Source organism: Anthonomus grandis, chromosome 4 (genome assembly GCF_022605725.1).
Source record: "Anthonomus grandis grandis chromosome 4, icAntGran1.3, whole genome shotgun sequence".
NCBI lineage: Eukaryota > Metazoa > Arthropoda > Insecta > Coleoptera > Curculionidae > Anthonomus > Anthonomus grandis.
The window spans coordinates 4193484-4208306 of record NC_065549.1 but is presented as its reverse complement, the minus strand read 5'-3'; the positions used below and the strand labels follow the sequence as shown (position 1 = coordinate 4208306).

The following is a 14823-nucleotide window of genomic DNA, read 5'->3' as shown; positions in this document are numbered from 1 at the left end:
GAAAAATCAAATTATCATTTATATATCCTTATCACAGTTTGAAAATTAGAATAAAGTGGGAGTGAAGTGAAGTTTTTCGGGTATAGTTAGACATATTACGAGAGAAAAACACTAATTCCGGGAGATCCGAACACTATTTAGAAAATTAAACGATGATATAGAAAATAGGTGGAAAAATCAAATTATCATTTATATATCCTTATCCCAGTTTGAAAATTAGATTAAAGTGGGAGTGAAGTGACGTTTTTCGGGTATAATTAGACACATTACGAGAGAAAAACACTAATTCCAGGAGATCCGAACACTATTTAGAAAATTAAACGATGATATAGAAAAAAGGTGGAAAAATCAAATTATCATTTATATATCCTTATCCCAGTTTGAAAATTAGAATAAAGTGGGAGTAAAGTGACGTTTTTCGGGTATAATTAGACACATTACGAGAGAAAAACACTAATTCCAGCAGATCCGAGCACTATTTAGAAAATTAAACGATGATGTAGAAAATAGGTGGAAAAATCAAATTATCATTTATATATCCTTATCCCAGTTTAAAAATTAGAATAAAGTGGGAGTGAAGTGATGTTTTTCGGGTATAATTAAACACACTACGAGAGAAAAACACTAATTCCAGGAGATCCGAACACTATATAGAAAATTAAACGATGATATAGAAAATAGGTGGAAAAATCAAATTATCATTTATATATCCTTATCCCAGTTTGAAAATTAGAATAAAGTGGGAGTACACATCTCGTGAGAGTGTATAATTGGACATATTACGAGAGAAAAACACTAATTCCAGGAGATCCGAACACTATATAGAAAATTAAACGATGATATAGAAAATAGGTGGAAAAATCAAATTATCATTTATATATCCTTATCCCAGTTTGAAAATTAGAATAAAGTGGGAGTGAAGTGATGTTTTTCGGGTATAGTTAGACACATTACGAGAGAAAAACACTAATTCCAGGAGATCCGAACACTATTTAGAAAATTAAACGATGATATAGAAAATAGGTGGAAAAATCAAATTATCATTTATATATCCTTATCCCAGTTTGAAAATTAGAATAAAGTGGGAGTGAAGTGATGTTTTTCGGGTATAGTTAGACACATTACGAGAGAAAAACACTAATTCCAGGAGATCCAAACACTATTTAGAAAATTAAACGATGATATAGAAAATAGGTGGAAAAATCAAATTATCATTTATATATCCTTATCACAGTTTGAAAATTAGAATAAAGTGGGAGTGAAGTGAAGTTTTTCGGGTATAGTTAGACATATTACGAGAGAAAAACACTAATTCCGGGAGATCCGAACACTATTTAGAAAATTAAACGATGATATAGAAAATAGGTGGAAAAATCAAATTATCATTTATATATCCTTATCACAGTTTGAAAATTAGAATAAAGTGGGAGTGGAAGTGATGTTTTTCGGGTATAATTAGACACATTACGAGAGAAAAACACTAATTCCGGGAGATCCGAACACTATTTAGAAAATTAAACGATGATATAGAAAATAGGTGGAAAAATCAAATTATCATTTATATATCGTTATCCCAGTTTGAAAATTAGAATAAAGTGGGAGTGAAGTGAAGTTTTTCGGGTATAGTTAGACATATTACGAGAGAAAAACACTAATTCCGGGAGATCCGAACACTATTTAGAAAATTAAACGATGATATAGAAAATAGGTGGAAAAATCAAATTCCCATTTGTATATCTCTATCTCAGTCAAAAAATTAAAAGAGGATGGGAATTAAATGAAGTTTTTCGGGTATAATTAGACACACTACGAGAGAAAAACACTAATTCCAGGAGATCCGAACACTATTTAGAAAATTAAACGATGATATAGAAAATAGGTGGGAAAATCAAATTATCATTTATATATCCTTATCCCAGTTTGAAAATTAGAATAAAGTGGGAGTGAAGTGATGTTTTTCGGGTATAATTAGACATATTACGAGAGAAAAACACTAATTCCGGGAGATCCGAACACTAATTAGAAAATTAAACGATGATATAGAAAATAGGTGGGAAAATCAAATTATCATTTGTATATCCTTATCCCAGTTTGAAAATTAGAATAAAGTGGGAGTGAAGTGATGTTTTTCGGGTATAATTGGACATATTACGAGAGAAAAACACTAATTCCGGGAGATCCGAACACTATTTAAAAAATTAAACGATGATGTAGAAAATAGGTGGAAAAATCAAATTATCATTTATATATCCTTATCCCAGTTTGAAAATTAGAATAAAGTGGGAGTGAAGTGATGTTTTTCGGGTATAATTAGACACATTACGAGAGAAAAACACTAATTCCAGGAGATCCGAACACTATTTAGAAAATTAAACGATGATATAGAAAATAGGTGGGAAAATCAAATTATCATTTATATATCCTTATCCCAGTTTGAAAATTAGAATAAAGTGGGAGTGAAGTGATGTTTTTCGGGTATAATTAGACACATTACGAGAGAAAAACTTTAATTCCAGGAGATCCGAACACTATTTAGAAAATTAAACGATGATATAGAAAATAGGTGGGAAAATCAAATTATTATTTATATATCCTTATCCCAGTTTGAAAATTAGAATAAAGTGGGAGTGAAGTGATGTTTTTCGGGTATAATTAGACACATTACGAGAGAAAAACACTAATTCCAGGAGATCCGAACACTATTTAGAAAATTAAACGATGATATAGAAAATAGGTGGGAAAATCAAATTATCATTTATATATCCTTATCCCAGTTTGAAAATTAGAATAAAGTGGGAGTGAAGTGATGTTTTTCGGGTATAATTAGACACATTACGAGAGAAAAACACTAATTCCAGCAGATCCGAGCAATATTTAGAAAATTAAACGATGATATAGAAAATAGGTGGGAAAATCAAATTATTATTTATATATCCTTATCCCAGTTTGAAAATTAGAATAAAGTGGGAGTGAAGTGATGTTTTTCGGGTATAATTGGACATATTACGAGAGAAAAACACTAATTCCGGGAGATCCGAACACTATTTAGAAAATTAAACGATGATGTAGAAAATAGGTGGAAAAATCAAATTATCATTTATATATCCTTATCCCAGTTTGAAAATTAGAATAAAGTGGGAGTGAAGTGATGTTTTTCGGGTATAATTAGACACATTACGAGAGAAAAACACTAATTCCAGCAGATCCGAGCACTATTTAGAAAATTAAACGATGATATAGAAAATAGGTGGGAAAATCAAATTATCATTTATATATCCTTATCCCAGTTTGAAAATTAGAATAAAGTGGGAGTGAAGTGATGTTTTTCGGGTATAATTGGACATATTACGAGAGAAAAACACTAATTCCGGGAGATCCGAACACTATTTAGAAAATTAAACGATGATGTAGAAAATAGGTGGAAAAATCAAATTATCATTTATATATCCTTATCCCAGTTTGAAAATTAGAATAAAGTGGGAGTGAAGTGATGTTTTTCGGGTATAATTAGACACATTACGAGAGAAAAACACTAATTCCAGGAGATCCGAACACTATTTAGAAAATTAAAACACATCTCGTGAGAGTGGTGGAAAAATCAAATTATCATTTATATATCCTTATCCCAGTTTGAAAATTAGAATAAAGTGGGAGTGAAGTGATGTTTTTCGGGTATAATTAGACACATTACGAGAGAAAAACACTAATTCCAGGAGATCCGAACACTATTTAGAAAATTAAACGGTGATATAGAAAATAGGTGGAAAAATCAAATTATCATTTATATATCCTTATCCCAGTTTGAAAATTAGAATAAAGTGGGAGTGAAGTGACGTTTTTCGGGTATAATTAGACACATTACGAGAAAAAAACACTAATTCCAAGAGATCCGAACACTATTTAGAAAATTAAACGATGATATAAAAAATAGGTGGAAAAATCAAATTTTCATTTAAATATCCTTATCCCAGTTTGAAAATTAGAATAAAGTGGGAGTGAAGTGATGTTTTTCGGGTATAATTAGACACATTACGAGAGAAAAACTTTAATTCCGGGAGATCCGAACACTATTTAGAAAATTAAACGATGATGTAGAAAATAGGTGGAAAAATCAAATTTTCATTTATATATCCTTATCCCAGTTTGAAAATTAGAATAAAGTGGGAGTGAAGTGACGTTTTTCGGGTATAATTAGACACATTACGAGAAAAAAACACTAATTCCAAGAGATCCGAACACTATTTAGAAAATTAAACGATGATATAAAAAATAGGTGGAAAAATCAAATTTTCATTTAAATATCCTTATCCCAGTTTGAAAATTAGAATAAAGTGGGAGTGAAGTGATGTTTTTCGGGTATAATTAGACACATTACGAGAGAAAAACACTAATTCCAGCAGATCCGAGCACTATTTAGAAAATTAAACGATGATATAGAAAATAGGTGGGAAAATCAAATTATTATTTATATATCCTTATCCCAGTTTGAAAATTAGAATAAAGTGGGAGTGAAGTGATGTTTTTCGGGTATAATTGGACATATTACGAGAGAAAAACACTAATTCCAGGAGATCCGAACACTATTTAGAAAATTAAACGGTGATATAGAAAATAGGTGGAAAAATCAAATTATCATTTATATATCCTTATCCCAGTTTGAAAATTAGAATAAAGTGGGAGTGAAGTGACGTTTTTCGGGTATAATTAGACACATTACGAGAAAAAAACACTAATTCCAAGAGATCCGAACACTATTTAGAAAATTAAACGATGATATAAAAAATAGGTGGAAAAATCAAATTTTCATTTAAATATCCTTATCCCAGTTTGAAAATTAGAATAAAGTGGGAGTGAAGTGACGTTTTTCGGGTTTAATTAGACACATTACGAGAGAAAAACACTAATTCCAAGAGATCCGAACACTATTTAGAAAATTAAACGATGATATAGAAAATAGGTGGAAAAATCAAATTTTCATTTATATATCCTTATCCCAGTTTGAAAATTAGAATAAAGTGGGAGTGAAGTGACGTTTTTCGGGTATAATTAGACACATTACGAGAAAAAAACACTAATTCCAGGAGATCCGAACACTATTTAGAAAATTAAACGATGATATAGAAAATAGGTGGAAAAATCAAATTATCATTTATATATCCTTATCCCAGTTTGAAAATTAGAATAAAGTGGGAGTGAAGTGACGTTTTTCGGGTATAATTAGACACATTACGAGAAAAAAACACTAATTCCAAGAGATCCGAACACTATTTAGAAAATTAAACGATGATATAAAAAATAGGTGGAAAAATCAAATTTTCATTTAAATATCCTTATCCCAGTTTGAAAATTAGAATAAAGTGGGAGTGAAGTGACGTTTTTCGGGTTTAATTAGACACATTACGAGAGAAAAACACTAATTCCAAGAGATCCGAACACTATTTAGAAAATTAAACGATGATATAAAAAATAGGTGGAAAAATCAAATTTTCATTTAAATATCCTTATCCCAGTTTGAAAATTAGAATAAAGTGGGAGTGAAGTGACGTTTTTCGGGTTTAATTAGACACATTACGAGAGAAAAACACTAATTCCAAGAGATCCGAACACTATTTAGAAAATTAAACGATGATATAGAAAATAGGTGGAAAAATCAAATTTTCATTTATATATCCTTATCCCAGTTTGAAAATTAGAATAAAGTGGGAGTGAAGTGACGTTTTTCGGGTATAATTAGACACATTACGAGAGAAAAACACTAATTCCAAGAGATCCGAACACTATTTAGAAAATTAAACGATGATATAGAAAATAGGTGGAAAAATCAAATTATCATTTATATATCCTTATCCCAGTTTGAAAATTAGAATAAAGTGGGAGTGAAGTGACGTTTTTCGGGTATAATTAGACACATTACGAGAAAAAAACACTAATTCCAAGAGATCCGAACACTATTTAGAAAATTAAACGATGATATAGAAAATAGGTGGAAAAATCAAATTTTCATTTATATATCCTTATCCCAGTTTGAAAATTAGAATAAAGTGGGAGTGAAGTAATGTTTTTCGGGTATAATTAGACACATTACGAGAGAAAAACACTAATTCCAGGAGATCCGAACACTATTTAGAAAATTAAACGATGATATAGAAAATAGGTGGAAAAATCAAATTATCATTTATATATCCTTATCCCAGTTTGAAAATTAGAATAAAGTGGGAGTGAAGTGACGTTTTTCGGGTATAATTAGACACATTACGAGAGAAAAACACTAATTCCAAGAGATCCGAACACTATTTAGAAAATTAAACGATGATATAGAAAATAGGTGGAAAAATCAAATTTTCATTTATATATCCTTATCCCAGTTTGAAAATTAGAATAAAGTGGGAGTGAAGTGACGTTTTTCGGGTATAATTAGACACATTACGAGAGAAAAACACTAATTCCAAGAGATCCGAACACTATTTAGAAAATTAAACGATGATATAGAAAATAGGTGGAAAAATCAAATTATCATTTATATATCCTTATCCCAGTTTGAAAATTAGAATAAAGTGGGAGTGAAGTGACGTTTTTCGGGTATAATTAGACACATTACGAGAAAAAAACACTAATTCCAAGAGATCCGAACACTATTTAGAAAATTAAACGATGATATAGAAAATAGGTGGAAAAATCAAATTATCATTTATATATCCTTATCCCAGTTTGAAAATTAGAATAAAGTGGGAGTGAAGTGACGTTTTTCGGGTATAATTAGACACATTACGAGAAAAAAACATTAATTCCAAGAGATCCGAACACTATTTAGAAAATTAAACGATGATATAGAAAATAGGTGGAAAAATCAAATTTTCATTTATATATCCTTATCCCAGTTTGAAAATTAGAATAAAGTGGGAGTGAAGTGACGTTTTTCGGGTATAATTAGACACATTACGAGAAAAAAACACTAATTCCAAGAGATCCGAACACTATTTAGAAAATTAAACGATGATATAGAAAATAGGTGGAAAAATCAAATTTTCATTTATATATCCTTATCCCAGTTTGAAAATTAGAATAAAGTGGGAGTGAAGTAATGTTTTTCGGGTATAATTAGACACATTACGAGAGAAAAACACTAATTCCAGGAGATCCGAACACTATTTAGAAAATTAAACGATGATATAGAAAATAGGTGGAAAAATCAAATTATCATTTATATATCCTTATCCCAGTTTGAAAATTAGAATAAAGTGGGAGTGAAGTGACGTTTTTCGGGTATAATTAGACACATTACGAGAAAAAAACACTAATTCCAAGAGATCCGAACACTATTTAGAAAATTAAACGATGATATAGAAAATAGGTGGAAAAATCAAATTTTCATTTATATATCCTTATCCCAGTTTGAAAATTAGAATAAAGTGGGAGTGAAGTGACGTTTTTCGGGTATAATTAGACACATTACGAGAGAAAAACACTAATTCCAAGAGATCCGAACACTATTTAGAAAATTAAACGATGATATAGAAAATAGGTGGAAAAATCAAATTTTCATTTATATATCCTTATCCCAGTTTGAAAATTAGAATAAAGTGGGAGTGAAGTAATGTTTTTCGGGTATAATTAGACACATTACGAGAGAAAAACACTAATTCCAGGAGATCCGAACACTATTTAGAAAATTAAACGATGATATAGAAAATAGGTGGAAAAATCAAATTATCATTTATATATCCTTATCCCAGTTTGAAAATTAGAATAAAGTGGGAGTGAAGTGACGTTTTTCGGGTATAATTAGACACATTACGAGAAAAAAACATTAATTCCAAGAGATCCGAACACTATTTAGAAAATTAAACGATGATATAGAAAATAGGTGGAAAAATCAAATTTTCATTTATATATCCTTATCCCAGTTTGAAAATTAGAATAAAGTGGGAGTGAAGTGACGTTTTTCGGGTATAATTAGACACATTACGAGAGAAAAACACTAATTCCAAGAGATCCGAACACTATTTAGAAAATTAAACGATGATATAGAAAATAGGTGGAAAAATCAAATTTTCATTTATATATCCTTATCCCAGTTTGAAAATTAGAATAAAGTGGGAGTGAAGTGACGTTTTTCGGGTATAATTAGACACATTACGAGAGAAAAACACTAATTCCAAGAGATCCGAACACTATTTAGAAAATTAAACGATGATATAGAAAATAGGTGGAAAAATCAAATTTTCATTTATATATCCTTATCCCAGTTTGAAAATTAGAATAAAGTGGGAGTGAAGTGACGTTTTTCGGGTATAATTAGACACATTACGAGAGAAAAACACTAATTCCAAGAGATCCGAACACTATTTAGAAAATTAAACGATGATATAGAAAATAGGTGGAAAAATCAAATTATCATTTATATATCCTTATCCCAGTTTGAAAATTAGAATAAAGTGGGAGTGAAGTGACGTTTTTCGGGTATAATTAGACACATTACGAGAAAAAAACACTAATTCCAAGAGATCCGAACACTATTTAGAAAATTAAACGATGATATAGAAAATAGGTGGAAAAATCAAATTATCATTTATATATCCTTATCCCAGTTTGAAAATTAGAATAAAGTGGGAGTGAAGTAATGTTTTTCGGGTATAATTAGACACATTACGAGAGAAAAACACTAATTCCAGGAGATCCGAACACTATTTAGAAAATTAAACGATGATATAGAAAATAGGTGGAAAAATCAAATTATCATTTATATATCCTTATCCCAGTTTGAAAATTAGAATAAAGTGGGAGTGAAGTGACGTTTTTCGGGTATAATTAGACACATTACGAGAAAAAAACACTAATTCCAAGAGATCCGAACACTATTTAGAAAATTAAACGATGATATAGAAAATAGGTGGAAAAATCAAATTTTCATTTATATATCCTTATCCCAGTTTGAAAATTAGAATAAAGTGGGAGTGAAGTAATGTTTTTCGGGTATAATTAGACACATTACGAGAGAAAAACACTAATTCCAGGAGATCCGAACACTATTTAGAAAATTAAACGATGATATAGAAAATAGGTGGAAAAATCAAATTATCATTTATATATCCTTATCCCAGTTTGAAAATTAGAATAAAGTGGGAGTGAAGTGACGTTTTTCGGGTATAATTAGACACATTACGAGAAAAAAACACTAATTCCAAGAGATCCGAACACTATTTAGAAAATTAAACGATGATGTAGAAAATAGGTGGAAAAATCAAATTATCATTTATATATCCTTATCCCAGTTTGAAAATTAGAATAAAGTGGGAGTGAAGTGATGTTTTTCGGGTATAATTAGACACATTACGAGAGAAAAACACTAATTCCAGCAGATCCGAGCACTATTTAGAAAATTAAACGATGATATAGAAAATAGGTGGGAAAATCAAATTATTATTTATATATCCTTATCCCAGTTTGAAAATTAGAATAAAGTGGGAGTGAAGTGATGTTTTTCGGGTATAATTAGACACATTACGAGAGAAAAACACTAATTCCGGGAGATCGGAACACTATTTAGAAAATTAAATGATGATATAGAAAATAGGTGGAAAAATCAAATTCTCATTTGTATATCTCTATCTCAGTCAAAAAATTAGAAGAGGATGGGAATTAAATGATGTTTTTCGGGTATAATTAGTCACATTACGAGAGAAAAACACTAATTCTAGAAGATCCGAACACTATTTAGAAAATTAAACGATGATATAGAAATTAGGTGGAAAAATCAAATTCTCATTTCTATATCTCTATCTTAGTCAAAAAATTAAAAGAGGATGGGAATTAAATGATGTTTTTCGGGTATAATTAGACACATTACAAGAGAAAAACACTAATTTTAGCCGATCCAAACACTATTTAGAAATTAAAATTTTATTCCAGGGTTTTTGTGGTATGTTTTCTAAAGACTTCACGTAATATTCTATTTTACGTAATTTTTATAAAACAAATAATAAAAGTAAATAAAACAAATGAACCTTACCTCGTAACTAGTGGCCAAAATAGCCAACAGGGGATTCCTATACAGCTGACAGGCCTGCAAAAGAGCCCTGGGCGGATCCGTACTATTATGGCACCGTATTAAAATCTGCAACAGTGTGGCCTTCGTGTTAGAAATATCGATTTCCAACGATTCCGAACCGGATGTGCTCACGTAACTGTCTCCACTACCAACAGTAGATCTGGAAGTAATCGATGCTGTAGGACCCACTAAACTATCCACGGTCCTACGTACTCCGATCTTCGATAACAGATACTTTCTCGGATCCCTTTCTCGCATTAAAACATTGGTCTCGTCCACATGGATGTCGTGCAAAACGCTATGGATCACATGCTCCAACAAGTTGGGGCTCTTAATGTTCGAACATAACTCCTTCATTTGCTCTATGGGATAATTCTTCATTTGGGCGTACAACAAAAAGGGCAACCACAAGTTATTCTGGGCCAAATTCCTCAAGAAACTCTCGGGCAACGGCAAGTTATGCAACGTGGAAAACTTTATCACTAAATCGAACGTTTTTACGGCCCTCACGAACTCACCGCCGGAAATCGAGCGAGAAAACTGGAAAAACTTCACCAGATTCTCGTCCAATAAGGTCTGGATTATTTGAGGGTTATTGTCCAGGAACAGTGAGATGACGTTGTGCATATCCACTCCCGATTGGTGCAAAATGTTCGCGGCCATTAAGCTGATACGTAAATGTTCCGCCTCCGCTCCAATCATATTTAAAAATGTCACGCAAGTGGTGGTCAACCCTTGATCCAGAAAGTTTTTTATGGCGATTTTATAGACTTTATTTTGGGCCAGTGATTTCGCTTTGGCATCGATAGGCTCGTTTTTCTTTAGGAGATCCAGGAAGAACCGCTTGCTCGCGATACTGGGCCGATGCTGGATCAAGTAAAAGATAAAATTAACTTTTTTTGAATAGGCTTTGGGGGATTCCAACACGGAACACTTCACTTGCCTCAGGTCTATTTTAAGATGCTTCTCGACTAAGTCTTGATAAGTTAAATTACATTTTACCCCGGTTGTTTTGCGGAAGTACAGGTTGGAGAGCAACGGGTGATGCTTTAGAATATTGGCCAAGCAATTAAACAAATTATTCCCGAATAATGAAACCGACTTATCTCTGATAGAGTCTTCCAGAGACACCTCTGGGGTGAGTACTAAAAGGGCCAAAAATATCATGAAATTCTCGTTAAAATACTCTTCCAAGTTGCTTTGGCTCAAATACTTGGCCACTTTATAAATATTCCCAAGCAAGCAATCGTTATCATTAAAATTCTCAATAAAGCACCTAAAATCCATTAGTAAATCCACATGTGGGGACTCTCTCAGTTTTGGTATTAACGCCAGATCAAAATTGGCCGTACAAGCGCTCATAACTGTTAACAAATCGTTTTGCAAACAATATTCCACTAGCATGGACTCAAAAGTGATCAGAGGAATGTTCGAAGTCGTTTTTCCAAGTATCTCGTAAATATTCAACAGTTTATCAGCGGCATCGACCCTGGCAAGCACTTTTACAAAGTCACTCTTTTCAGGCTCAATAAATATACCAAACAGGGCCAAATCGTTTAGGATAACTTCGAAACTGCTCGGGGGCATATTCGAGTCGGATAATTCCGCAATCATTTCCTCAGTTAATGGGGAGGATTTTAGTAAGTTCGTTATGGTTTCCGGCGTGTTTGGAGCAACATTGCCAGAGGAAAAGGATAAGTTTATCCAGGTTTTTATGAGATGGAGCTGGTTGGTTAGTAAGAGTTGTTTCCAGAGAACTTTGGGTTTTATCCAGGTGACCAGTGTGGAATCTGGAAGTAATTACTTGTTAATTTTATATAAAAGGTTATAAAAAAAAGGGCCATATATATGGCCGTACGGAATGTGCAAAAGATTTATCAACTTCTTGTAACTTGAAAACTTATGCTTGAAAAAAAACAGTGGGGTCAACTAAAGCGTTATATATACTTAGTCTTCGAAATCTGATGTCAAGCTGTTTTCTAGTTACTTTTATTTAATAGTAGTTTTTTTAATTTAATAGGATTTGCCAAAGTTGTAGAATAGACCCACACTTTATTTCATTATTACGACCTTAACCCTAACATTTCAGAGGTGAAAAACCTTCATGTCAAGGTTTTAAACGTGACCACAACAATAAACCATAACGTGGACTATAAAGCAGAAACTGCTGACTACGTTAACAACACTGGGCCTGATGAATAAAAATCTAGCAATTACTTGAAGCAATTGCTTTTTAGCAAAAGCAAGTTTATTGAAGAAGTTTAATTCAATCACTGCGCAAATAAGTCATAATACTAAATTATTACATGAGAAGTCACATCAAGTAGAATAAGCAGTTTAAACTTCGAACTTTTTGCGCAGAGTTCCAATTATATTCAATGAATTAATTAATTAATATGAAATGATTGACTCAATATTGCAAGACATTAAATAACAAAGTAACGGTTTTATTAATAATACCAATTACATTTCAAAAATAATTTAACTATTTCCACCTTTACTCAATACGCATATACAAAAACACAGCATGTTTAAGGTCATAACACACAAAAATACATTTTTAAATAAAAATGGGTTGAGTGAAAAATGAGTGCCAAGAATAATGCAAAAAATAAAACTCGAAGTAACTGACAACAATTAGTAGAGGTCAAGATCTCCAAATTAAACCTCAGTCAGCTGGAATAAAGATACTCTTCATTTAGAATGTAAAAATCACGACCAATTTGTGCAGTTTATTGGTCCTTATCGGCCGAATTAATTATGTGCTTTGTGAAAAAGAGATCGATTTTTAATTCTTTGTTGAATATATCTCAGATATATGACTTTAACTTTTATTTTTTATATGTATAAGGTTTTATTGTACCAAATAATAAAAGATTACTTACCATAAGTGTCTAAGAACAATTTGGCGGCAATTTCCTCCTTCCACCCATCGGGTTTCTTCTCTAGATCCTCTATACTAACTTCTGCTGCTGTATCATCGCCACAGTGTAAAACCTTATTTTGTAAGATTATATTTAAGAAATTCCATAGTTTTTCATAGTTCGTCGGTAAGACTTCCTTGGTTTTTAAATAGTTCCCAATATATTCTCTCCTGTCAGGGTTTTTGGTCTGGTAGAACATGTTTTGCAGCTCGTAAATCGGGTCTAGGCCAATGTTTTCTAATAAACTTGAGATTCTCAGGATTAGCTTTCGGGTTAACAGTTCATCTACCCATAGTAAAACCTTAGAAAAGAAATTTTTAGATTAAAATAGTGCAGAGGAAGTTATTATCCTCCCAAATTATTGGTAGAAGATTATTGGATGCAAATTCAAGATCAAAAAATAACTTACTTCACTGTTTATAAACTCAGCGGCTCTTTCGATTATAATGCTCTTACGTAAACTGAGAAACCTTTTGGCCAAAGCTATGTGTCCTTTGGTAGCTGACTCTCTGGCAACTTCTCTGTCGCTTCTGTACGTCCAGCCAATCCATATCCCTAAATTTTCCTTGGATATGTCTCTGGGAGGTGGAGGATCCAATGTTTCCTGTAAAAAAACACTAATTTAATCAAGGAATATATCAGTTATTTAGTTTATTTCATTGATTCAAATTGACTGATTGTGTCTGCCTGTGTATGTACCATTAAAATAATTTTTCTTATTTAGAAAATCCCTCAATACACAGAATTTATGTAAAATTCCCTTGATTGTTTTTGCAAGCTTTGTAATATGAGTTTTAGTCAATACTCTAGTACTCCAAGATATTTAATAGACTTTACTGGTTCAATGGGGTTACTAATGTCACTTACTTTGATGTTTAGGAAATTGGGTCTGTTGCTACTATGTAATTGTTTTTATTGGAGTTAAGGACAATTTAAAGAAATCTAGAAAGTGTCTAATTAAATTTATACCTTCTTTTGCTGTAGCCTCTTCCCATGCTGCTCAAATATTACTGCTGTGTCATCGGCATAGGATATCATTTTACCTTGAAGATTAAGTTCATTTACAGCATTTATATAGAATTTACTTAAATTGGAACACACATAAAAAGGACTAAACAAAAACCCTAAACTCTGTCTGTTATACTTTACAAATATTTTTTGGGGTGGATGTAGTAAGGAGGTTATCTTTTTACACAAAAGAGAGCAATTCGAGCAATTCAAACATGGCATTTAGAGATTCCTGCAAAGGATAATTCAAAGAAGTGAATTTAGTAACTGTGTATGGTTTTTATATTTTTGAATGTATTGTTTTCCTTGTAAACAACGAACATAAATTTCAATAATTTGAAAATTTACACCAAAATTATAATACACTTTCGTTAAACTATAATGTCCCTCCTGACATTATTGAGAAATGACCAACAAATACATGCATTTCTTATTTCAATAAGTTACCACCAAAATTAAAAAAGGAAAAAAAAACAACATTCCATTTTTTCAAGAAATCTTTATTTAACATTGAACCTTATAGCAGTGAGGAATTCATGAATTATAATATTGGCTAAACTTGTGATTTTTATTGCAATTTTTGTTTTAAATTGTTTGTCCATTATTTGCTTGTTGAACAATTTGCTTGATTTGTATACTTAACAATAATGTTCTATTTAATGTGTTTCTTACTTATTATTGTTTCTATATAGAATTTTTTTAAACTTTTTGAGAAAATTAGAGTATTTAGTACTAAATTAAATTGTACTTTGACTTTTGAATACAATTCATTTAGCTGTGCAATGTATATACTTAAGTTTTATATTGTATGGTTCTTTAAATAAAGAAGTTTCATTGTATTTC

General features: G+C 31.3%; 1 protein-coding gene across 1 annotated transcript in view; it reads right to left on the bottom strand.

Moving 5' to 3' along the window:
- Positions 1 to 14823, bottom strand: part of LOC126734831 (spatacsin) — a 55876-nt gene that overhangs the window by 39074 nt on the left and 1979 nt on the right. Inside the window, exons 2-4 of the mRNA XM_050438591.1 lie at positions 13382 to 13576; positions 12934 to 13273; positions 10010 to 11838 (exon numbers count right to left, since the gene is read on the bottom strand). Of these exons, the coding sequence (XP_050294548.1) occupies positions 10010 to 11838; positions 12934 to 13273; positions 13382 to 13576 (2364 nt within the window). The remainder of the gene's footprint in view (positions 1 to 10009; positions 11839 to 12933; positions 13274 to 13381; positions 13577 to 14823) is intronic.